Source organism: Vipera berus, assembly GCF_964194415.1.
Source record: "Vipera berus genome assembly, chromosome: 3".
NCBI lineage: Eukaryota > Metazoa > Chordata > Lepidosauria > Squamata > Viperidae > Vipera > Vipera berus.
The window spans coordinates 22,326,726-22,350,127 of NC_138204.1; the positions used below are offsets into that span (position 1 = coordinate 22,326,726).

At 36.9% G+C, this 23,402-nt stretch overlaps 1 protein-coding gene across 1 annotated transcript in view; it reads left to right on the plus strand.

Moving 5' to 3' along the window:
• Positions 1-23,402, plus strand: part of PREX1 (phosphatidylinositol-3,4,5-trisphosphate dependent Rac exchange factor 1) — a 220,742-nt gene that overhangs the window by 173,399 nt on the left and 23,941 nt on the right. The window contains exons 16-26 of the mRNA XM_081323900.1: positions 1,015-1,157; positions 2,923-3,015; positions 7,284-7,432; positions 8,013-8,098; positions 8,359-8,495; positions 9,835-10,006; positions 11,519-11,706; positions 15,029-15,190; positions 16,903-17,113; positions 18,260-18,536; positions 20,354-20,557. Of these exons, the coding sequence (XP_081180026.1) occupies positions 1,015-1,157; positions 2,923-3,015; positions 7,284-7,432; positions 8,013-8,098; positions 8,359-8,495; positions 9,835-10,006; positions 11,519-11,706; positions 15,029-15,190; positions 16,903-17,113; positions 18,260-18,536; positions 20,354-20,557 (1,822 nt within the window). The remainder of the gene's footprint in view (positions 1-1,014; positions 1,158-2,922; positions 3,016-7,283; positions 7,433-8,012; positions 8,099-8,358; positions 8,496-9,834; positions 10,007-11,518; positions 11,707-15,028; positions 15,191-16,902; positions 17,114-18,259; positions 18,537-20,353; positions 20,558-23,402) is intronic.

The following is a 23,402-nucleotide window of genomic DNA, read 5'->3' on the forward strand; positions in this document are numbered from 1 at the left end:
GTAGGACCAGTTAGGACTGGTTACGACCAGTTCAGTAAATCTGAGTAAACTATAAAAATGGGTAATAAGCAATGCATCTGTTTATTTCTTTTATATATCTTTCATAGATAATACTACTTCTGAAGCTATTAGTATATGACCTCCATATTCAAACTGGGTTGATGCATTTCAGACAAGTAAATGACTTCAAAAGTGCTGAAGGAGAAGAGCTGCAGCTGAGGAGTAAATTTAGCACTATGTCCACTTTCAGTTTTTCATGGAGTGGGCTGGCCTCACAATGGACCTATGTTTACCAATTGGAATTTTTCCAAGCAATGGAAGAAAAGCAGCCGTTGTTTTGTGTCCTCCCTTGGATATTTTAGATTCTGGGTCAGCAGTGTAAAAGCCAGGCTCATGCCTAGCTGCAGGGACACAGTGTCAGACATGATGCAAAGAGAACAACTTCTTCCCATTGGGGGCTAGCAGAACACAAACCATCAATTTATAGAGTTGGAAAATGGTGAGTGAGATAAGGAAAGGGAAGGAACTGATTTAAGCCAAAAACTTGCTTTGAACATTGTGTTTATGTTGGAGGAATCCTATTAATTTCACACTGAGTTTTTCTCTGTAACTATAGTGTCAATTGTCTCTTTTCCAGAAAGAAACATTGTTCATTTGATTTAATTTTTTGAAAGCTTTTTTCCCCCCCACCCAGATAGGACAAAGCACATGCTTCTGGAAAGCTTTTTCAGAGAGTTATCTCAGGATGTAACGTAATGCCTTTCAATGAAAAATGTTCCTGTTCATGGACATAACCCAAAGTTTAGCACCCAATCCCAGACATTTAAGGAAGAGGGATTCTTTAGAAACCAAATATAGCTATATGATGTTCCTGTTGGTGATTTGTTCATAGACAAGTGAACTTTAAGACTGCAATGGCTGACATTAATTTCAGACTGTAACTATATTTGTGGATTCATATAGATTTATGAAAGTAATGGCATGTTTTCTTGCTTCCCACTTTTTGGTCTCAAGTACTGGAGAAGAGTGAATTCAGAGATGAATCTCAGTACTTCCGTTTTCATGCTGATGAGGAGATGGAAGGTACAAATTCCAAGAGTAAGCCTCTGAGAAACGACTTCAAGCTTATTGAAAACATCTTAGCTAAAAGTCTGCTGGTAAGAAAAATAAATTCAGACGAATGTATTCAATTCTAACTAAATATCTTGCAATTCTGACACCTTGTGTACCAGTTAATCTGTTGTAAATACAAAATCTCATATCTGGACCCTTCTAGAGAGGTATTTTCAACTGCATCCCTCTGTGAAAAAAATCGAATGGATATTTCACATAGGTTGAGGACTATCCTATTATGGGTTTCACTTCAGAAGCCAAGAACAATTGTACATTTTTCCACGGAGGAATAAATTGCGTCACTTGGCCTATGGGAATTGATATAGGAGACCCGGTTTTGGTAAGAGGCAGAAATTAATTTGTTAATCTGATTAAATTTCCCATTGGTGTGGTTTAGACATGAAGAAACTGGCATTTGTAGACAGCATAAACCACTGATAGTTGTCTCTTAATATCATCTAAAGTAGCTTACCTAAAAAAATAGTTAACTTTAATGTTTTTCTAAACCAGGCCATTAGCACCTACATAAATTTGTTAAATATGAACTGGCTTATACAACAGTGCATAGTGCTTTAAGGTGGAGAATCCTCAAATTTATGAATAGACTTTTATTAAATGTTATAACTACAGAGCGATGATTCTTCAGGTGGATGAAATATTATTGTACAATTCTGCTAAATGTAATGAAAAGCTAGATGGATATAGAAATACATGCACAAATGAGCTGAGATTACATTTAATACTAACTTTGTGGAACTGTTTTAGACTGAAGGGAGTTTAAAATCAAAGGTTATTCATACTGAAATTGTTTTATATTAATTCACCAGTATATCATACTTAAAAATATTTTGCTCTGGTCAACATCCCAACATGCAGTGCTGAGCTTATTTCCACATGAATTTTGTTGAATTGTAGTCATAACTTTGGAAAAAGAACAGAAAAATCATTTGGTACATTTTCAAATGGTTCTAAAATCTTCTCAAATAAAAATCAAGTTGATGAGTTTCCTCATTAGATTGACTCTAGAACAGGCATGTCAAACTGCCAGCCCATGGGCTGGATGCATCACACCAAAACCGTGTCTACCTATTGCCGGCAATGGGGAAAGGTTGTGCAATGTCATGTGACGTCGCGAGTTTGTCATGCCTGCTCTAGAATGTAACAGCTAGTAACTACCATTTGTTCAGCATCATTGTAACTTTTAACAGTTGCTGACAAATGGTTGTTAAGTAGGATACCTGTAATTAATACCAGGGAAGAACAGGCCTTTATCCAAAGATCTTAGCTAAAAAAAGGCTTTTGCAGGAAGTAATGTTTCCTGATATAATTTGGATTAAGAACAATCCTAATCCATAATTTGATTAAGACCCTGTACAAACATGAAATTATCATGCCTACTATTAGTTTAGTTCTCAGCATCTTTTTTCTTTGATCTGATCTGCATGCCAGTCACTGTTTTGAAGGCATCAATTATACCTACTGAGCTGAAACAAGAAGCAATTAAAACTCTGCATTTCTACTAGTATGGATGCAGCTTTACTTAACAAATCACTTCAGTAAAAAATCTCCATCATTCAGGAAAAAAATGAACAAAACTATATCATTAAAGGCTAAAGAAGAATATGATTCTCTGAGTTTTTAGTTTACTGATTTTGTAATGTAAAGTAATGAAGAATATTTTGTCTTCAGTTAATGTTGAAGTTTTGAAGAAAGAATTGAAATAGCAAAACTCTTTGGAACCAAATCAATTTTTTTTGCAAAAAAAATCCCTTTCTGTGTTAAAGATTTTATTTTTTAATATGGTCCTAGGTTTTTCCAGAAGAGGATGACTATGGATTTGACATAGAAGAAAAGAACAAAGCCATTGTGGTAAAGTCTGTTCACCGGGGTTCACATGCAGAGGTAAGAACTTGTGATTTGTAACCCCAAATAGATCTGCAGAGTTTCATGTGTTTTAAAAAATGGTAAAACGCATAGCACTTCAAATGCCTCATTCATTAAACTGCCTTGGTATAGCGAAAGGTTTTGCATCGTTGGATCTAGCATTTTTGCAGAAAAATTCAGTGAACTGCTGTCAACTTAGTACATGTCAGGTATGTTGGAATTAAAATTGTGTTCATTTCCCAAACAGTAAGCCTTCATATCTGAAAGGCATCAGGTTGTGAATGTTGGTTGAAGTGATCAATAAAAGCCCAGAATAATGTACCCTTTTGCAAATGTGAAGCTATTTGCTATGAATCTGCATTTTGATCTTCAAACATTGGAAGTAGTTTGCCTTTTTTCTCTGTGGCAGAGCGATTAATATCTTAGGGGAAAGGATTAAGATCAGGAAATGAGAATCAAATGAAAGGGTTAACTCCACAACCCACCTACAGAGCTATTTCCTCATTAAATTGATAGCCTTTATAATTACTTTGAAGTTAAAAATAAAATGCTGCAAGAGATCCTGATCACCAGCTTTGCATGAAATGCTTATAGGGCTCTTAAGAAAAAGAAGTGTGACAGCTCAAAATTAAAATACTATATATGGCAGCAATAATCGTTTTCTTATGATCATAACACTGATAATTGAGAGTACATGCACAGCAGAGCATTTGAGATAAGAAAGACTCCCTTGAATCATATTTAACTCTTGATGATTATACGGACATGTTTATGTAGTTATTTTAACAACAGTGTGGAACTGGTTGGCTATCGCCTTTTTCCAGTTCCTGCAACTTTTCAGTCTAGTGTACCAACTCTTAAGATTGCCTAATAAGCTATCCAATAGCCAGGTCTGACTTGCTTATCTTTTGAAGTTCAGACAAGATCAGCAAAGTGCTGACACCTGCTGGACTTACATTGAAAAGGTGGAAAACAAAAATATAAAATGAAATTTAAGGTGCAGCATATGTTGAATATCTCAGCATGTAAGGCCATGAGATGAGTATATGTATATGTGAGATGTTCATTGAGGAGACAATGAAGGTGGAAAAATAAGCCCTCTTTGAGACCAGCACTATTATACAGTAAGTGAACTTGTGCAGTGCAAGTCTGGTCTAACTGTATATCTGTTTACTTCATATCCTCAAATTACTCAATAAACCAAGGAGTGTTGTGGTCTGCCTATAATCCAAGGAAGGACTCAGATGTTATGTCTATATTCAAAATAGGAAAAGGTAAAGTTTCCCCCGCACATGCGTGCTAGTCGTTTCCGACTCTAGGGGCCGGTGCTCCGTTTGAAAGCCGAAGAGCCAGCGTTTGTCCGAGGACGTCTCCGTGGTCATGTGGCCGGCATGACTAGACGCCAAAGGCGCACAGAACGCTGTTACCTTCCCACTGTAGTGGTCCCTATTTTCCTACTTGCATTTTTACATGCTTTCGAACTGCTAGGTTGGCAGAAGCTGGGACGAGTAACAGGCGCTCACTCTGTTACGCGGCACTCGGGATTCGACCCGCCAAACTGCCGACCTTCTGATCGACAGGCTCAGCATCCTAACCCACTGAGCCACCGCATCCCTTATATTCAAAATACAGATTACCAAATAACAGAGTTAGAAGGCATCTTAGAGGTCTTCTAATCCAAGCTCAAGCAGGAGATCCTATATCATTCCAGATAAATTGCTATTCAATCTCTTCTTAAAAGCCTCCAGTGATGGAGCACCCACAACTACTGGAGGCAACTTGTTCCATTGATTAATTGTTCTCACTCTTAGGAAATTTCTCCTTAGTTCTAGGTTGGATCTCTCTTTGATAAGTTTTCATAAGTTTAATTCTTGCCTTGCCATCAGGTGCTTTGGTTGTCTCCCTGTTTTTTGTGACATCCTCTCAAATATTGGAAGACTGCTATCCTGTCACCCTCTAGTCCTTCTCTTGGTCAGACTAGAGATACCCAGTTTTTGCTACTGTTCATCATATGTTTTAGCCTCCAGACCCCTAATCATCTTTGTTGCTCTTCTCTGTGCTCTTTTTAGAGCCTTAACATCTTTTTTGTATTGTGACCAAAACTGGATGCAGTATTACAATTTCATAAAAGGGTTAAAAAACTAACTGTGAACACCTGGAGGCCATGAGCTTGGGAAAATGTGATCTTTGCTATGAAACTGAGCTAAATTATTTGTTTGACTATCTTGAAAGAATGATATTCTTTTTACTAATCTAATCATTTCAAATGCTGAACCAAACCGGAGATTCTCTCTTTGCAAAAGTTACTTGACTATTGCTCCCATTGGTCTCACGAAAAAGTCCCTTGTTTACAAGAAATGCTTAGATGATGAGATGAATTATTTTCACACAGAAGGAAGGAATTACTGGATGGTTATCTTTTCTTTTGCTAAGCATGCCAAGACCTGCTTAGATTTTCAAGGGCAACATTCTGTATCCTAAACAGTTTCTGTAAATGATTGTGCTTGATCCACATTCTACAACCTATTACCCTGAAGAAAGACTGAACTACAGTTCCTATCTGAGTGGGAATAATGGGAGTTGTACTTCAATCCATCTAGAGGTTGTTTGGCTGGAGAAGGTTGTGCTTGATTATGTATTTTGTCATGATTAATGATACCTGCTTAGAAAATATTTTAATAGCCGAACTTCTCAATAAACCATTGGCTGACAAATCAGTTTCACAGGACAGTCATCTATTAAAAGGTTTGTTTTGGGGGAATAGAAAAGAGTAGAGGAGGGGGAAGGAAGTAGGAAGGTTGGAGGAAAAGAGGAGGAGAAGTGGGGAGAAATGGGAGGGGAGTGGTGAAGGAAAGAGGAGAGGAGAGGAAGAAGAGGGAAGTAGGAAAGAAAGGAGAAAGGGAGAAAGAAGGTAGAGAAGAGGAAAGAGAGAGAAGGAGTGTGGATACAGTGAAATGGGAAATGGACGAGCAGCACCCAGACTTACGAGTATGTATTTATGTATTGCGGTATATTTGTTGATTTGTTTGTGGGAGAAATGGAAAAATAAAAATAAAAATTTTGTAAAAAAAGAAAAGAAAAGGCTATCATTGCACACAAATGTGTGTTTTTTTAAAAAAAAGTTTAAAAAACATTCCAAAATATACTTTTTGCTTTCTTTTAAACTTTTCCTATGAATCATTGGCTCAATTGTCCATGATTTGAAACCTTGTGATAACATGTTATTCCATTCTTGAGGTCATTAATTGTCTTTTGATATTTGCATCAGGCAAAAGTACCAGCTAAGTGGGTATAAATCATTGGTTAAAACCTCTGATGGCTTGATGCTGTTCAGGTTGAAGACTGGGAGCTATAAAAATCTTGGTGATATTTATGGGATTATAAATGCCACATTAAATAATGTTTATTGGCACTATATGACTAACAAGGGAAATGAGATATGGATTCATTTATATAGTCTTTTGTACCTCAAGCAATTCAGAAAACATATTTGAAGTCCAGTAGAAATTACAGAAAATGTAGTGGATGCATAATTGCATATTATATTCTGGAAGTTTGATTGTTTTGCATAACTGTGGTTATGGTGACCATGAGCCAGGTATCTATTTATGACTGAGAAAAATGTTAGGATTGTGGGTTTGTTTGTTTTTTCTCTAAAAATTTCAAAAGTCATTAGAAAACCTTGATCATTCTTGGTATCAAATACAAAGTATTTTTTAAAAATACTCATACTGTTCTGAAGTTAATTGAAGCAATTTTTTGGGAAATTAAACAGTAGTTTTCTTTAGCAACAGTTTGAAAGTAATTTTGTAATACTAATCTCCAGAATTTGTTTTCTGTCTTCACACTCTTAACCCCCGGCCCTAGTATTTCCTGATTATTTTCCAATTAGGTCCATCAAAGCAAATCAGTTAACAAAGGAATGTCAGAACATATTCCATGAATATAGTGTGTTGTCACAGTGTATGTTTTAAGGCATAGTTCCTTCTGTTCTTATTCTTGAGAGCCCTTTTTTGTCTCATCATTGCCCCAGGGATAGCAAGAATGTTTTAGAGTATACCTAATGCTTTCTTACAGTAGTCAGACTTTCATTACATCAAAATTTGGTCATTTCCCCCCCTACAAGGTTACCTGTTTATATGTTTCAGTTCTTGATAAGCTTTCCAGAAAATAGAGATCTCCAAAGCAAAACTTGGGGAAAAGACATACTAATTAACTATCTTCTGTGTTCTAATTCACACATGTAATAGTGTGGCACAATTTGTAATATTTATGCATCATTTCAGATGGCGGGCTTGCAGGTTGGTCGAAAAATTTATTCCATGAATGAGGATCTTGTGTTCCTGCGTTCATTTCAAGAGGTCGAGACCATCTTAAACCAGTCTTTCTGCTCTCGGCGGCCTCTTCGACTTCTTGTGGCCACCAAATCTAAAGAGTAAGATCCTAGAAAAATGTAGCCATGAGATGGTTCTAGTTGTGGGAAGCATATTCCAAGGGAGATAGAGAGAACACATGTGGATATGGACATAATAGATTTATAATCTTGTGCCCTCATTCAGAGAACAAATGTAACTATAAATCTAGATTCCAAAAGCATGACTCATTGTCTTCTGTTAACCATAAAAGAGACTACACAAGGTTTATCCAATGAGTCTGATTTAATAGCTTAAACATATGCTTGAAATTGAATTAGGGAAAACATATCTTTAACCATAATATTTCTCTAATGCAACATCTTTAGTATAGAGCTTTCTGATAGCATGTTCCTGTTAATTATGGTAGTACTTCTTTATTCTTTTATTTCACTTTTGATAGTCTGTTGATTTTGGTAGTCTCACTTACAATAAACAGCATACTAGGAGCTGTGATTCATTTTCAACTTTTTAGTCAGAGAATTCCCTATAGAATATACCCCTAGATCTTCAATTACATAGAATAACTTAAACAGAACATAATATCCATCCCTTGCCAGTCAAGACGTTTTTCTTATATATCATTCTCTTTATTTTTGGCAGGATTATCAAAATTCCAGATTGCAATGACACGTTGTGTTTCCAGATATGTGGAGAAGCACCACCCTATGTCCATGCTGTGGGGAGAGGTAAGGAAAGAATATTTACATGTGTCTTGTTGATGACACTAATACTTGTTGATAACATTAAGCTGTAATCTCAAAAATATTAACAAGGAAATATATTTTTAAAAGAGGATTATTATTATTATTAATAATAAACCCACAATCCTAACATGATTATTTTTAAACACATTTTACCATGTGTTTTTTATATATTATGTAAACACAACATCTATCTATCCTGTTATTGAGAAAATCTGAAGAGATTCTCCTGTCTGCCCTTTAAGGATCAGAAGCAGCAGCTTTGGGGCTTCACCCAGGCCAATGTGTCCTGAAAGTAAATGGAAATAATGTGATGAATGAAAATTACACTGAAGTTCTGGATCATTTTTCATCATACAGGAACAGGCAGCAAGAATTTCTGGTGAGTATGTAGGTGTGTGAAGGAAGGGATGGGTTTTCTTACAGTGTGTTTTCTTACAATGATTTGAAAAGGGAGAAGAGGAAAAAGAAAATATCTCGTGATGAAAACTAATCTGCTAAATTAAATCCTTTCTTCAGCTGCTCAGAAATAAAAATCCTTATATTTTTTCAGTCACAAGTATTCCAACAGATACAACAGATAACTTCCCTTTTAGTTTGCAAGGATAAACCCTGCTAACAAAGCCCTAGATTTGTTTGTGTTCTTCCTTATAAATTAAAAAAGGGAAGCTTTCCTCCAGTTGAGATCAACTCCTGGCAATGTACAAAGACAGATAACAACACATACAAGAGGTTTTGATTCAGGAATGGTTTGCTATTGTCTTCTTCCAGATGGTGTAATGAAGAATATTGGCTGTTTTGTGGGAAGGTGAAGCAAGAGAACAAGGGAAAATAAGTACAAATGCAGAAGGCTTAAGTTAGTTTCTGTAGGGGTTATACAGTTGGTTATTTATGTCTTGGAAAAACCGTCAACATTGTAGACTAAGCCAAGTCCAAAGGTGTAAAGGAGTTTCTGAAAGCTTAGCATTCAGACAGTCATCAGCAGACATATAAGGGTAAACCCCAGGTCTGTAACTTTGTAGAAAAGGTAAAATCAAAAGCCAAAAAAATGAAGCAGCCCAGTGTGATGAATACTCAGATAAGCAGGAAACAGCACCAGATAAACAATCAAGAAAGAAACAGTACCCTAATCAAGGAATCATTATGGGACAGATCATTTCCTCACCAAGATTGCAATACACAGGTAGTCCTCAACTTACAATTATAACAGCCTGCACATGACATCCGTAAGTTGTGATGGTCATAAATAGAATTATCCACAAGACTGACCTGCTCTTACGACCCTTTTTACACAAATGGCAGTATTGTTAAGCCGCAGTTAATAGCAAATGAATGGTTCACTCAGACCAGTTTTTGCCAAAAACTGGAATTAAATGTTGGCAAAAATGTGGGATGCTACAAATGGCTGTAAATGCCAAGTGCCTGACATGTGACCTTGTGTGTGTGGGGAACAGCAATTGGAATTTTGGAACTCGGTCATAAGGTTGGTCATAACTTTAGATGGTCACTAAGTGGCCAGCTGTAAGTTGAGAAATACCTGTAAATAAGTAGGAAACTCCACTAATGATGCTACCTAGTCTCCTAATGAAACCTCTGCAACAACACAACCAAGCTAAAAGAAGACAAAATCAAGTCAGTATACAATGACACATAACCAGTAGTAAATCTTCTATAAAGCCAGTACTTGGTGAATTACTCTGTTATTCCTACTTTCCTGAAAGGGTTTCTACCAGTGGGTTTACAGAACGCATGAAGATGCTGAAGAGGAGAGAGCTCTTCAGGCAGCTTCAAACTCATACCTGAATGGAAGTCATTCAGAAATGCATAAAGGAAACCTCTCAATTGAAGAAAATTCAGATCTTGATCCCCTTAATGACAGCCAGCAGGAAGAAGGTATGGGAAAACTTATTCTATGCTAATGAAGAAAGTGACCTGGGTAGCTTTCTTTTCAAAAGGGAGCATCTCTTTTTGAATGATGAATTACGTGCTTTACATTCAGACGTTTCCAGTGTGGGCATTGCCATCTCCCCTTAAGAAAGAAAGAAAGAAAGAAAGAAACAGAGAACTTCTAACCACTCCAAAGAAAGTAGGCCCCAATGTAAAGTAGTTTCATATGTTTGAATTATCTCTCAGGGAATGGTGTTATGAGAAGAAAAAAACTACTGATGCAAGGAGAAAAACAATTATATATAATTATTCCAGACACCTGTGGATTATTTGGTAATAAAGTGCTGAAATTGTTTGCAAGGGACTTTTTTTATATATTTCCAGTCAGTTTAGGACCTGTTCTGGAAGCAAATGGAAAAATAGTATTATCTTCTGCTGGTGTAACACAGGCCTCTTGCTTCTGTACAAATGTGAGACAGTAGCAAGAAATCGGGTAGATCAATTGCACACTACAGAAAATCACTAATCTCCTGGAAGTGATGGTGGAGGGTAATTGATTTGGTAGCTGCAATGCCAAGCCACAAACCACCTAATTACATAGTGTCTTGGCATGTCCACATCTGTCATATTGAGCAATGTGGTTGTGGTATTTTTAAAAACAGAATTATTGTAGTCAGCGTGCCACGTAAGATGCCAGCTCAGGCCTGTCTCTTTCAGCTGGTTACCTAAATTGGAAGTGATATACTTGCCGCTGATCTGTGGGATTCTTAACAAGAATGCTGTCAAGAAAAGGGCTATAACTATGAGCCAGATTAAAAAAAAGAAGTTTATTCAAGACATCTGACTCCTGTTTGATATTTTGTCTACGTGGCTTCCCTCTGAAAGGAATTACAGAGCTTCACTGAGAGCAAACTTTCTTATTTACTATAAAACCAAATGTTTACCAAAAAGGGTTATAATCCACCCAATGTCACCCTTCATAGTTGGGAGGCCAATTTTTCATTTGTGACAGAAGAGGAGGAAAAATCGATATAAAACTTTTAAATTATATATGATAAACTTTTAAATTATATATGATAAATTATATGTGATTGGATTGGGTAATCCTAACAGCACGTTTGGGAAAGCTGGGTTCAGATTGTTGCTGAGCTCCACAGTTCTGTGAAATATAACTTGCCACTTTCACATGTTCCAAACATTTGCACATCTTTTATCACTTGAGTGTTTCCCGAGCTTCATGTGAGTCTTACTGGTTTATAAAGGGAATCAAAATCAACAAGTAAGATTAATATTTTATGGTTATGCCATTGAGATTTGTCCCTATGTGTTTATTATGAAACTCATAAATGAGAGTAAATAAAGTATAATTAATAATATATAATAAATAAACTGCACTTACATGCATACTACATGCAATTTCTATAAATACGGACTGTTCCATTGTGCCAAAAGGCTATACAGACCGCAGTCTTACGTTTGTATTCTATAGTATTGTAGTAATTAAACTTTGATTTTCAGGCTTGTCCCTTCAGACTTTTGACTCTCCTCTAATTATAAGAGAAGACGCCCATCTTATAAGTCTAACAGTGGACAATGTCCACCTAGAACATGCTGTTGTTTATGAATATGTCAGCACTGCTGGAATCAAGTGTTTTGTCCTGGAGAAGATCATTGAGCCGAAGGGGTCCTTCATCCTCACATCAAAGGTTTATTTTCTGTTTTCTCAATTCAGGTTTCTCCTTTCCCTGTGTCTGGAGATTAAGGATGAGTAAAAGTAATACATTTTAGTAAAATTGGATTAAAATGCAGATTTCACTAAATAGAGGGTTTTGTTGATGGCAGGTATTTTAATATTTGGCTATAGGTTTTAAGATTTTTCTCTCTGGAATAAGAGCTGCCCAGAGCTAAAGAGTAACCATTGAAAAGGGATATTAACTTGGTAAAAACAAAATCCAGCTATTTCATTTACATGGCTTTATGCAGCTAAAAACTGTGGGACCTGACAATGCAGAAGTCTTAATAGCTGAGGTTTGCATTTTTTTTTAATGCAGCAGCTGACTATACAGTGATGCAGGTTTTATGTTTTAACAGACAGTTGAAAATGCATTCACAGTGCAGCGTGAGGAAGATATTAATCTACATTTTTTTAAAAAAATTATAAGACACATTACAGCATTAATTGATAAAATGTTTCCAAAGTATCAAAAGTGAAGTGTACAAAGGCTATCATAAAAAATTGATAAAATTAAAATTGTTAGTTATAGGTTGAAACACTAGGCCTAAAACTAGTGTGTTCAGAGGACTTTTTAGCAGTCCAATAGAAACATTAAAAGTTCAGTTTGACAATGCTTTCCTAAATAAGAATGCCTTTGTTTGATGAAAATATGCAATCAAGGAAATTGGAATTAAGGGGTGACTAATAGCTGTATTATGGTTAAGACCAACACATTAAGGGCAGTGGGTTGAAAACAGTCTTTAGAGAAGCAATCCAATCAATTACATGCAATCAGCAGTGAAAGCCCAATTTTGCACCCTACCATTTGACATCTTCCAGACTGAAGTAAGTAGAGGAGATAAAGATGGTGTGTATAGTTATAATATACTCTTGCAAGTCTTGTATCAAACAATTCTTCCAGTTGATCTTGGAGGCTCAACCCACACATTGCAACAATATCTGCAATTACTGTATGAAAGGAGGAACCACAGCGGCTAGACCAAAGTTTGAGAAAAATTAATGGTTATCTTGCTGAGCTTTGGAAGCCTTTGATTAAGATGTATTCCTTGAACTTCTAGGAAGGGTTAGAGTTGATACAGTAAACTGTAGAATTTGTGGCATGTGGAATGTATGCCTTAGTTGTCATGTTGTGGAAGATTGTTTTTAAGTTGACCACCATTCTGTTGACTAATCAGATAAATATGCTTCAAGTTCGTCACCTGGCCCAGTAAATTTTTAGACTGTGGAAAATAGGCTACAAACAATTTAAAAAAATTACTCAGCTAAATTACCATTATACTGTATTTCTACTCTTTGGACAATAAATCCATGATTTCTTTGTTCTAAATAATCATCTAGGATTGGTAGTTACATTTGCTGTACAGTATTTCACACAGAAATTAAAAAAGAAGAGTACCAAAAATCAAGACGTCTGTTTTTCCTTTTAAAACACAACACTTTCCCCCCTCTGTGTTATGATTTAGTAAAATCTAATTTTGAATGCAGGCACTGTGTTACTTTCACTGATATACTTCTGAAGCCTTTTCTGAAAGCATATCAAAATAGGAGGAAGTTTTTTTGCAATTAGTGCAATTTCAACAGAAATATGTGTACAGCGTTAAAGGTGTAGTAGTAGTAGTAGTAGTAGTAGTAACAAGTAGGTGCTATCATTTTGCCTATCTAAAAATGTTGTTGCTCAGTTGGTATAGCCTTTTTAAAAATTTTAGTGGAGGTATGAAAATGTGATGGGAAGCGATGCTTGCAGCAAAGTGTAATCATCTTTCTGTATATTTATGGCCTAATTGCAAAAGTAACTAGTAACCTATTTGTAGAATATTTTTAGACTTTCTTTTTTCATAAAGGAGTTCTAGTATTAATAAATATTCCTTGGAATAGTCAGATCTTGTTGGAAATAGTGGAAAGGGGAAATTGCTTTTCCTATAATCACAGTTTTCTTGTTACACTTGTGAACAGTGAGAGGCAATTAAAACATTTAAAACTTCTATTAAGAGTCACCCATCGGTTACAAGCCTGTTTAGTTATTCAGTTAATATCTTTCTGTACTATTTCCCATTATTGTAACTCTCAAAGTAGATTACAACAATTAAAACAACAATTACAATAAATTTAAACTATTAAAGGTATGAGATTCACTTTAAAAGCTGGAAAAAGAAAACAAAACAAAAACCATTCATGCGACATGCATACAGATGCTTAATAAATTTTGTAACAGACATCTCGCAAGGGGTTGGATCACATCAGAGAGGAAATTTGCCTGCATGAAACAGCAAGAGAATTCTCTGTCCAAGCAGATAGAGCTTTTAATAATATCATAATCATAATAGTAAAGTTGGAAGGGACCTTGGAGGTCATCTAGTCCAACCCCCTGCTCAGGCAGGAAACCCTATACCATTTCAGACAAATGGCTGTCCATTCTCTTCTTAAAAACTTCCAGTGTTGGAGCATTCAAAGCTTCTGGAGGCAGGTTGTTCTACTGGTTAATTGTTCTAACTGTCAGGAAGTTTCTCCTTGGTTCTAGGTTGCTTCTCTCCTTGATTAGTTTCCACCCGTTGCTTCTTGAGATACTTAGTGCTTGAATTCATTCGTTCATTCATTCGTTCATTCATTCAATTTATCTGCTGCCCATCTCACTGTTGCAACAACTCTGTGTGGCTTACAAAATGATAATATAAAATGATCAAAATTAATAAAAAATTGAGATTAAAACCAAGAGGATAGATGACACAGGAGTGGGGACCTTCTCTATCCCATCAGCACCCCGAGGTCCACCACCTCCACCTCAACATAAAATGTCCCTATCTGGGCCCCCAGGCTACCTGACAAAGCCAGGTTTAATGTTCTTCCCAAAGACCAGGAGGGTGGGGAACCAATCTCACTTCTGGCAGCCACACGGAAGGATCTCTTGGACCATGCCAGCCAAAATTCTTTGGCAGATGAGATCCAAAGTAGTCCTCTTCCTCTCAAATGAATAGGACAAGCCAGTCCCATTAGGGCAAGATGGCTCGTCAAATACCTTGGACTCATGCCATTTATTTTATGAAAGTTGGATCTTTAGGGAACAACCATATCGTGAGGCACCTACTTTGGGAAAAGTACATTCTCCTGAAGTGTACTCCAGTAGAAAGGTTAGCCCAAGCATTTCTTTTATTGTTCAAAGGGTGAAAGAATCATATTTACTTGATACGTTTTCTTTGGAAAGGTGCATTTTTGTTGACATTCCAATGCTATGTGTGCTTAGCAACATTTGTCAAAATAACCTAACCAAGGAAATCTATATATTTTTCCTGCTTTAGATTTTGGAGGCTTTTGCAACAGACGACAGCAACTTTGTGAAGAATTGCAGGAGGCTCATGTCCCTCAGCAATGCAGTGGTCACCATGCCACAATATGAGTTCCGTCATATTTGTGAAACAAAGCTAGAAAGCATCAGCAGAAGAATTGCCAGTTACCAAGAGGTAGGATTATAATTCATAATCTCATGTGCCACACAGCATAGTGATGACTTCAGGTAGTTTGCTGCTTGAGCAGGGGGTTGCACTTGAAGACCACCAAGGTCCTTCCAACTCTGTTACTCTGTTAACATATGCTTTCAGGTCTTTAACAGCAAGATTTATGAGGTAGAAGCGTACATATTCAGTAGTTTCAATTTTCAAACAGTTTATTGATTTTATTGAGCAGGCAAATTCATACCAGCATCTGATCATAAAACATCACCAGTCATACATTGAACAGCCTTTGGATAAACATTTAAAACTACAAAATTGAATTGCCTATTAATTAGATATGTTTAGTCCCCTAACTGCTTTCTCCATCAAATAGGTGATTGTTGACATTTAGCATATTTTTTAAAAAATTGCTGTTATACATCTAGATCCATCTACTTTTCCCTTTTCTTTTGGAGTTTACTTTTTTTAAGAATGACTTACTTTTTTTAAAGAGTGAATCACTCAGCATTTGAAGTTTTTCACCAGATTGAAAAACAATCTAATACCATTGTTACATATATGTGACCCTCTCAATTATATTGATTTGCAGATCAATATTCTATCACAGATCCTTTGGTCAGAGTTGTTGTCCCCTGAAATTTATGAGCAACTTGCAACATCGATTTACATAGTTCTTGTGAAAGTATTTTTTTCCCTTGAGTCAGCAGGCTGCATTATTAGAGGGATAGAATCAAGGATCCAATCTAAGTCAGTACTTGGGATCAGAGGTTTAGTCTTCCGAGCTTTCAGACTCATTCTGGATCCTGCTAGAGAGAAGTTCCCCAAGGATGGGGGCTCCAGCACAAGAAGCTCAGAAGAGTAAACCTCTGGTTCTGGTGACCGACGCAGATTGGATCCTGCAACATTATCCTGGGACACATCTATTTGCCTTTGTTCGGGATAGAATCCAGATCACATGAAGTGTTGATACCACGTGAAATATTAATACCACTTTACAATGCCTTGGTAGGACCATACTTAGAATATTGCATACAGTTTTGGTCGCCATGATATAAAAAAAGATGTTGAGACTATAGTGGAGAGAAGAGCAGCAAAGACGATTAGGGGACTGGAGGAGAAAATATATGAAGAACTGGCTCACATCCTATTTGACTGTTGTTTGTATAAGAGGGTGAGAGACAGGTATCTTGGTCTATATACCAAACGAATGACCCATTGGGATCCCCATATCAAAATAACTTACCTTATGTCCGGCCAGAACTTGAAAATAACATCCAACGTAGCACAGTATTTGAACAAAATGATCCAGTTAAGATCTGCATATGTGGGACTGATTGGGGTAGATTGTAAGGGCGACTCCGAAATATAATGTTTCCATATTTTAACTATATCTTAAATTTGCATTTTATTACTATTTTAACTTAAATTGTATTTTAATTCCATTTTAAATTGTATTTTATCAAATTCCACTTCGGATTGCTTTTATCTAGTTTTGGTGACGGTTTGTTGCTGGAACTTTGTACTTTGATATGGCCCAAGGGCTAATCAATAAAAGTTGTTGTTATATGAAGAACTGTTTTCAATTATTGAAAGAGAGCCAAAGAAATAAATTATTCTGGTGGGTGAAGTGATTATAGAATAAAAAAAGATCTCAGGTACATGATACTTTATTAATTTGCATGTTCATAATAGTGGTCTAATGCTCCTTTTTCTTTCTCTAGTTTGCAGATGAATTGAAAATGAAAGTCAGTCCATCCTTCAAACGAGCCACAACAGAGCTTCACCCCTTGTGCAGCATGGATTTCTGCCCTACCAACTGTCACATTAACCTCATGGAGGTGTCATACCCCAAAAACACTACCTCAACAGGAAGGTCATTCAGCATTCGCATTGGGCGGAAGCCTTCGATTATTGGCCTTGACCCAGAACAAGGTGTTTAATAACAATAGTAGTAGTAGTCTATCTTCCCCTGAACTGAAATGATTGACTGGAGTTAAGATTGCATTAAAAAAAAATAGCTCCGCTTAAATGTCAGATAGGCTTTGAAGTTTACATCAGAATATTTGACTGTCAGAGGGAGTCCAGAGACTGTCCATGGAGAAGGGGTGAGCATAGTTAGCATCCTTCACATGAGAGTAGATAGATTGGAACAGATTTTCCCTGTTCTTATTTAGAAGGAATGGTTTCTTGGCTTAAAAGATACTGAATGAGTAAAAGAGATCCATCATAGTGCATATCTCTTGTGGCCACAAGGCTTGGAATCTGTAAGCAGACAATTAAATAAATAGCTTAATTGCTATTTTCTAATGCATTTTTCTGAGAAATTTCCTGATAATACAAAAGCTACTGAAATACTGGCACCAGGGAAGGGAAGTTCATTGGTCTAACTAACTGTTAAGGGAGCTCTGATAAGCTTCCATATATCTATTATCTTTCTATTAGTTTCAACTATATACATAGTTGAAATGTATCACATATAAAATTCTGATGGTCTTGATGAATTTCAGATAATTTCTTTACTAAGACTTCAGAAGTTCTTCAGTGGTTAGATAGAAAAATTACAACAGAACTCTTTACCACTCTATTTCTAAATTATGTCCATCAACCAATCGGGTTATTTGCCTTTATTATTTCACAATTGTTTTGACATTATATAGAAAGCTGCTGTATTCCAGACAGTTATGTGACTCAAATTAGCAACAGACCTTTCATATTTTAGGGAGAGAGGGTTACTTTCAGATATTTTTTTTGCATGCAAAACATCTTCCACTTTTTCATCATTAACACAGGAAATAGTAGTGTCTCAAGGAACTTCCTACGTTCTTCAGGGGTAAAGTATTTTTAGTGGTCTGTTTGCAACAGTCTGTACTGACACTCACCTGTAATCTTAAAGCGTAACTACATCAAACACCCTCAATTTGATTGCATTTTATTTTGCATTAAAAACAACCAGTTTAATAATAAGGCACTGTTGCTCAGTGTATTCAAAAAACAGTTTATTGAACGTATAAGGTAACTCAAATGCTCATCTTTAAAAAGCAGTGGTTTTAGCTTGAACAGTTTTTTAATGTTTAACAGGAACCTTAAATCCCGTGTCATACACTCAGCATTGCATCGCGACTATGGCTGCACCATCATGGAGGTGTTTGACCCCAGAAAATGAAGATCTCAGTCCACATAGACAGTATGATGGTTACTGTGGGCAAGAGAATGGAGGAACCACTCAGGAAGATAGAGGTCTTGCTTTTCTGTTGAAACAAGAAGATCGGGAGATACAAGACTCCTACTTGCAACTCTTCAACAAGCTAGACGTAGCAATTAAGGAAATGAAGCAATACGTCCTTCAGATACATAAGTAAGTTGGTTAGTGGGGGTTGTTTTTTGGGTGTGTGTGTGTTATAGGGTAGTCCTCGACTTACGACCACAATTTGGATCAGAATTTCCATTGCTAAGCAAGGCAGTAGAGTTGTGCCCAGTTTTACAACCTTTTTTGCCCTGGTTGTTAAGAGAATCACTGCAATTGTTAAGTGAATCATATCTTTGTTAAGCGAATCCTACTTTCCCCATTGACTTTGTCGGAAGATGGCTGGAAAGATTGCAGATGCCAGTCACATGACTTTGGGATGCTGCCACCGTTACAAATACATGCCAAGCACCCAAAGTTTGATCATGTGGAGATGTACGAGGATTGATTGTAGGTCACTTTTCAGTGCTGTTATAACTTCAAACAGTTGCTAAACAAATAGTTGGAAAAAACAGCCAAGAACCACCTCCATATATTGGCTTTATTGCTAGGTTGCAAGCTGCCTAAAGCCTGGGTTTAAATTGGATAGTTATACAAATGTTTTAAATATAATTAAAAAAATAAATAAAACCGTTAGCTTTTCACATTGATTTCTGACTCTAGGCAGGTCACAGAATAGCAGCACAATCTGCAATGGAGCCTGCCCATCACAGTCATAAGTCATGACTGACCCAGCTTTATGACCTGTTTTGTAGTGGTTGTTAATCAGACGAGGTGATCATAAAAGCAACTGCCACAATCATTAATGAACACCATGGTAGTTAAGCAAAGCGATGGTTCACTCTGGGCAGAATTTTGCAGGAAGTAAGTGCCAGTTTGTGCAAAACTGTCACAAAGCACAGTCACATAACACCAGGATGCTGCCACAGCTGTAAATGTGGCATTGTTGCCAAGCACCCAAAATTCGGTCACATGACTGCAGGAGATGCCTAAGCATTGGAACTTTGAATCTGGGTTATAAGTAGCCCCACGTTGGTCCATTATAACTTTGAAGAGTCGCCATGCAACCAGTCATAATTTAAGGACCACTTGTGTTTGATTCTAGGTTGTCAGCATCAGTTCTGAGAAATTCAATGCACATTCATGCAGAATTAGATACTTTCAAATAATTTTAATTACATCAATCTGCATGGATGCCATCTCTCATTTTGTTTTTTTTTATTCCATGCAAAAATGAGATTTTGCTGATAGAATTTAGTTGGGTGACTAAATCTTACATGGTTCACAAATATTTTGCAGAGATTAAAATGTACTCATGTTTCTATGTGCCTCTTACAAACAAAAGCATATTTTCACATCACTTCTCCTCCTCCCTGAATTCTTTTATAAAAATGTTTCATTTAATGAACTTCAAGTGTATCATTTGTCTCGCCTTTCTCTCCAAAATAGTTTTTCCCCGGTATCAGTTGTAGGGTCTTTCTTCCATAACACTTCCTAGATATATTTCAAGATGATAAATTTAGGTTATAATTGAGTTATAATTCATAAAGATTCACAAGGGTTCAGCTCAACATGCTTACAGTTGCCTCCTTGCAAGATTGTAGCATGATATCTGAAAGCTACCCAAAGTGCTGACAGCAATAATTAAAACATAATCTATTAAATACTAGGACAAATAAAGTTGCCACCTTCATAGTTAAAATGAATAAACACGCAGTTGAGTATCCTCAGGAGAGACATTTCAGAATCATAATGCTTTCACCAAGTCCTAGCTTCAGTCAGCACTTTAGTGCAGGTGTTCTGTTTTTTTAAAAAATGAAGTTCATATGGAACTTGGACAAAACTCCGTTCTATATGAGCCTATGTAGCTTAGCAAAATAATCGTAAATGTTTTACCTTTCTTATTGTAACATTTTCTATACTTGTAGGCTTTTGTCGACTATAACAGAACCAACAGCAGATGAATTATGTGAGCCTCCTTCCACAGAGGAGATATCCTCCACTTCTTTGGTTGCAGATGAAAGTGACATTGACAAAGCAGAGCATGGCATGAAGAAGGTGTGCTTCAAAGTATCTGAAGAAGACCAGGAAGACTCTGGGCATGATACGATAAGTTTCAGAGATTCCTACAGGTAAGTTCCGTAAAACCATTTGCCCGGAAGGAAGTCAAATGATATGAAAATGAAGGGCAGCTTAGAAAAGTTGAAACTTCTGGCAACTGTAAGGTAAAGGTAAAGGTTCCCCCGCACATGCGTGCTAGTCGTTTTCGACTCTAGGGGCCTCATCTCCGTTTCAAAGCCGAAGAGCCAGCGCTTGTCCGAGGACGTCTCCGTGGTCATGTGGCCAGCATGACTAGACGCCAAAGGCGCACGGAACGCTGTTACCTTCCCACCGTAGCGGTCCCTATTTTTCTACTTGCATTTTTACGTGCTTTCGAACTGCTAGGTTGGCAGAAGCTGGGACGAGTAACAGGCGCTCACTCTGCTACACGGTGCTCGGGATTCGACCCGCCAAACTGCCGACCTTCTGATCGACAAGCTCAGCGTCCAAACCCACTGAGCCACCGCTCATTATTTTCATTATTTTCATTATGGAAACCCATTGTTTCATTTTGGAAACAATGAAATTGCATTATGGACTCTGAGTGTATGTACACATAATTGCTTAAAACTACATATTTGTGTCTTTGTGCCTATTGACTGTTGTTACAAAATGCCCTGTATGAGAGTGGTACAGAAGGTCCCTTTGCCCTCTCCTATATTTCTTCTCGTTATGGAGGAATTCATATATACATACAATGTATATAAAATCTGGCTAAGTTTTGAACACAAAGGAATACCTCATGTATATTCTATAAGCCAGTGGTCCCCAACTGTTCTGGCTCTGTGGACTAGTGATGACAGGGTGGGGATGGTTTCGCTCGTGCATACGCTGCTTACACAAGTGGAGATTTGCGCTGTTGTGCACTTGCCTGCCACAAGTGTGGCCCAGTTCTTAATGATCCATGGTCCAGTACTAGGCCGTGGATCAGGGGTTGGGGACCATTGCTTTAAGTAAAAGAAAGAAAGATCGAAGTTTAAAGTTGACTATTCTTCAGTTTCATCAAATATGACCATTTCTATATAGTAAGAGTTTATGTATCATTACATATAGTTTTTCCACACAATATTCATGATTCTTCTAGATCTCTGCAATATTTCTTCTGATACAGAGGACATGTAACATCTCTAGGCAAAGTTAGTTTGATTTTCTCAGGAGTTTTTTGAATCCTATTCTCCTGAGGCCAAAAATCATCTCTTTTTTAAAGCACCGATTTTCTAAAATCAACTACTAGATAAGTATCTTGTATATTATTATTGTACATAAATTTATAGGAACACTATTTCTATAGAATGAGGACCTGAATGTTTTACAGAGCCTCATAGAACATTTGTGGTATGTTTGACCAGTCTGTAATTGTTAATGGTACAGCATGAATTTTAAGTGTATCCTTTGCAAAAGTCCTCAATAATTAGACATGGTTCATATGTCTGTCACAGGATCAACTTACAACTTGGTTTCAAGGTTCAGGCAGGTCAGGTAAGGTTAGGAGGAAGAATTTCCCCCTTTTATCCAGCAAAGTGAAACATCTGGAAGGAGGGAATCTTTTGTGGGTTTTCCAGAAGCTCAAGCCTTTTAGTCTGAAACCAGCCCAGCAGCTGTTGTTTGCAGAACCGATGATTTGTTGTCTTATGTGTACAAACACAATCATACACAAAAAACACGGACTTTCGAATAATGTTACAAGAAAGACTGTATGACTCAAAATGATAGACACGAGTCTCAGACAGTTAGAAGTGCACAGAATGAACCACAGTCCTCCTGCTTGGAAAAAAAACCTCATAACCAGAAATGGTACAATGGTATTTTGTACTTTACATCTTCTGTGAACAAAGTCTGGGTCATATAAATCATGAGGAGAATAGAACAGAAGAAAATGTACTGCTTTGGAAAAAGCTGCCGCCTTAGAGGTTTCTTAATTTTGTAATTCAGAACTGTAGACAAAAAGACATTACAGGCTTGAAATGTCCTTCTTTCTGGAAGCAGACTTTGCACTTTTTACTTGTTCAGTTTCAGAGGGTTCCTGTTTCATTTCTCTGTAATATATTACTGCCATCACAGAAATCTGCACTTTTCCTTGTCCTTCTTTTTATACAAAAGTTCAAATAGTTGCTGCCCTGTTTAGAGGGTGAATAAGGGCTGTAATAAATGTATTCATTTAAAACATTTTCAAGCTTGAAACTCAGATTGCACACCTGTATTGTATGTATTATCCCTTGAGATGCTGAAGGAAAGGTGAGATATAAATCTAACAGTATATAAACCAGCTCTACAATGAGGAGTTTGTGCCAGTAGAACTATCTAGTCTGAGTCTGGATTAAAAGATTTCAAAAAGACAGCTTCAAGGCTTTGAAGATGTGTAGCAATAGCAAGCATGTGGTCAACAGATTAAAGAAGCTACACAGGACACCTAGTCACAGTTTTCTCTGTTGTGAAACATTGCTTTTCTCTTTAAAGTCTAATTCTAAATGTGCAACTATCCCTACAAACTGGAATACGTACATTTTGTGCAAAATTGTATTCCTTTGGTAAAATGTTTCACATAGCTGGCAATGTTATCATGATGGGTACAGTATTAGAAAAAGAAGAGCTTGGGAGTGGCTCTGATTTTGGGGTCCCCTAGATCTGTGAAGTTGCCATTTTTAACTCTTGACAGGTTTTAGCATTCCCTGGACAGGTTTGAAGGGTAATTTATTGATTGATTTGATTTGACGTATGTTGCCACCCAACTCATATATGTGACAGGCCAGACAAGAAACATGACCACATAAGCTAATTCTACTTTATTGTAAAGCTTGCAATTCTGAAAGTACATTTCTCCTACTATCTCCTTTCTGGCCTAAGAAATTAGGGAGGGTCCCTTCTGAATCTCTTGCC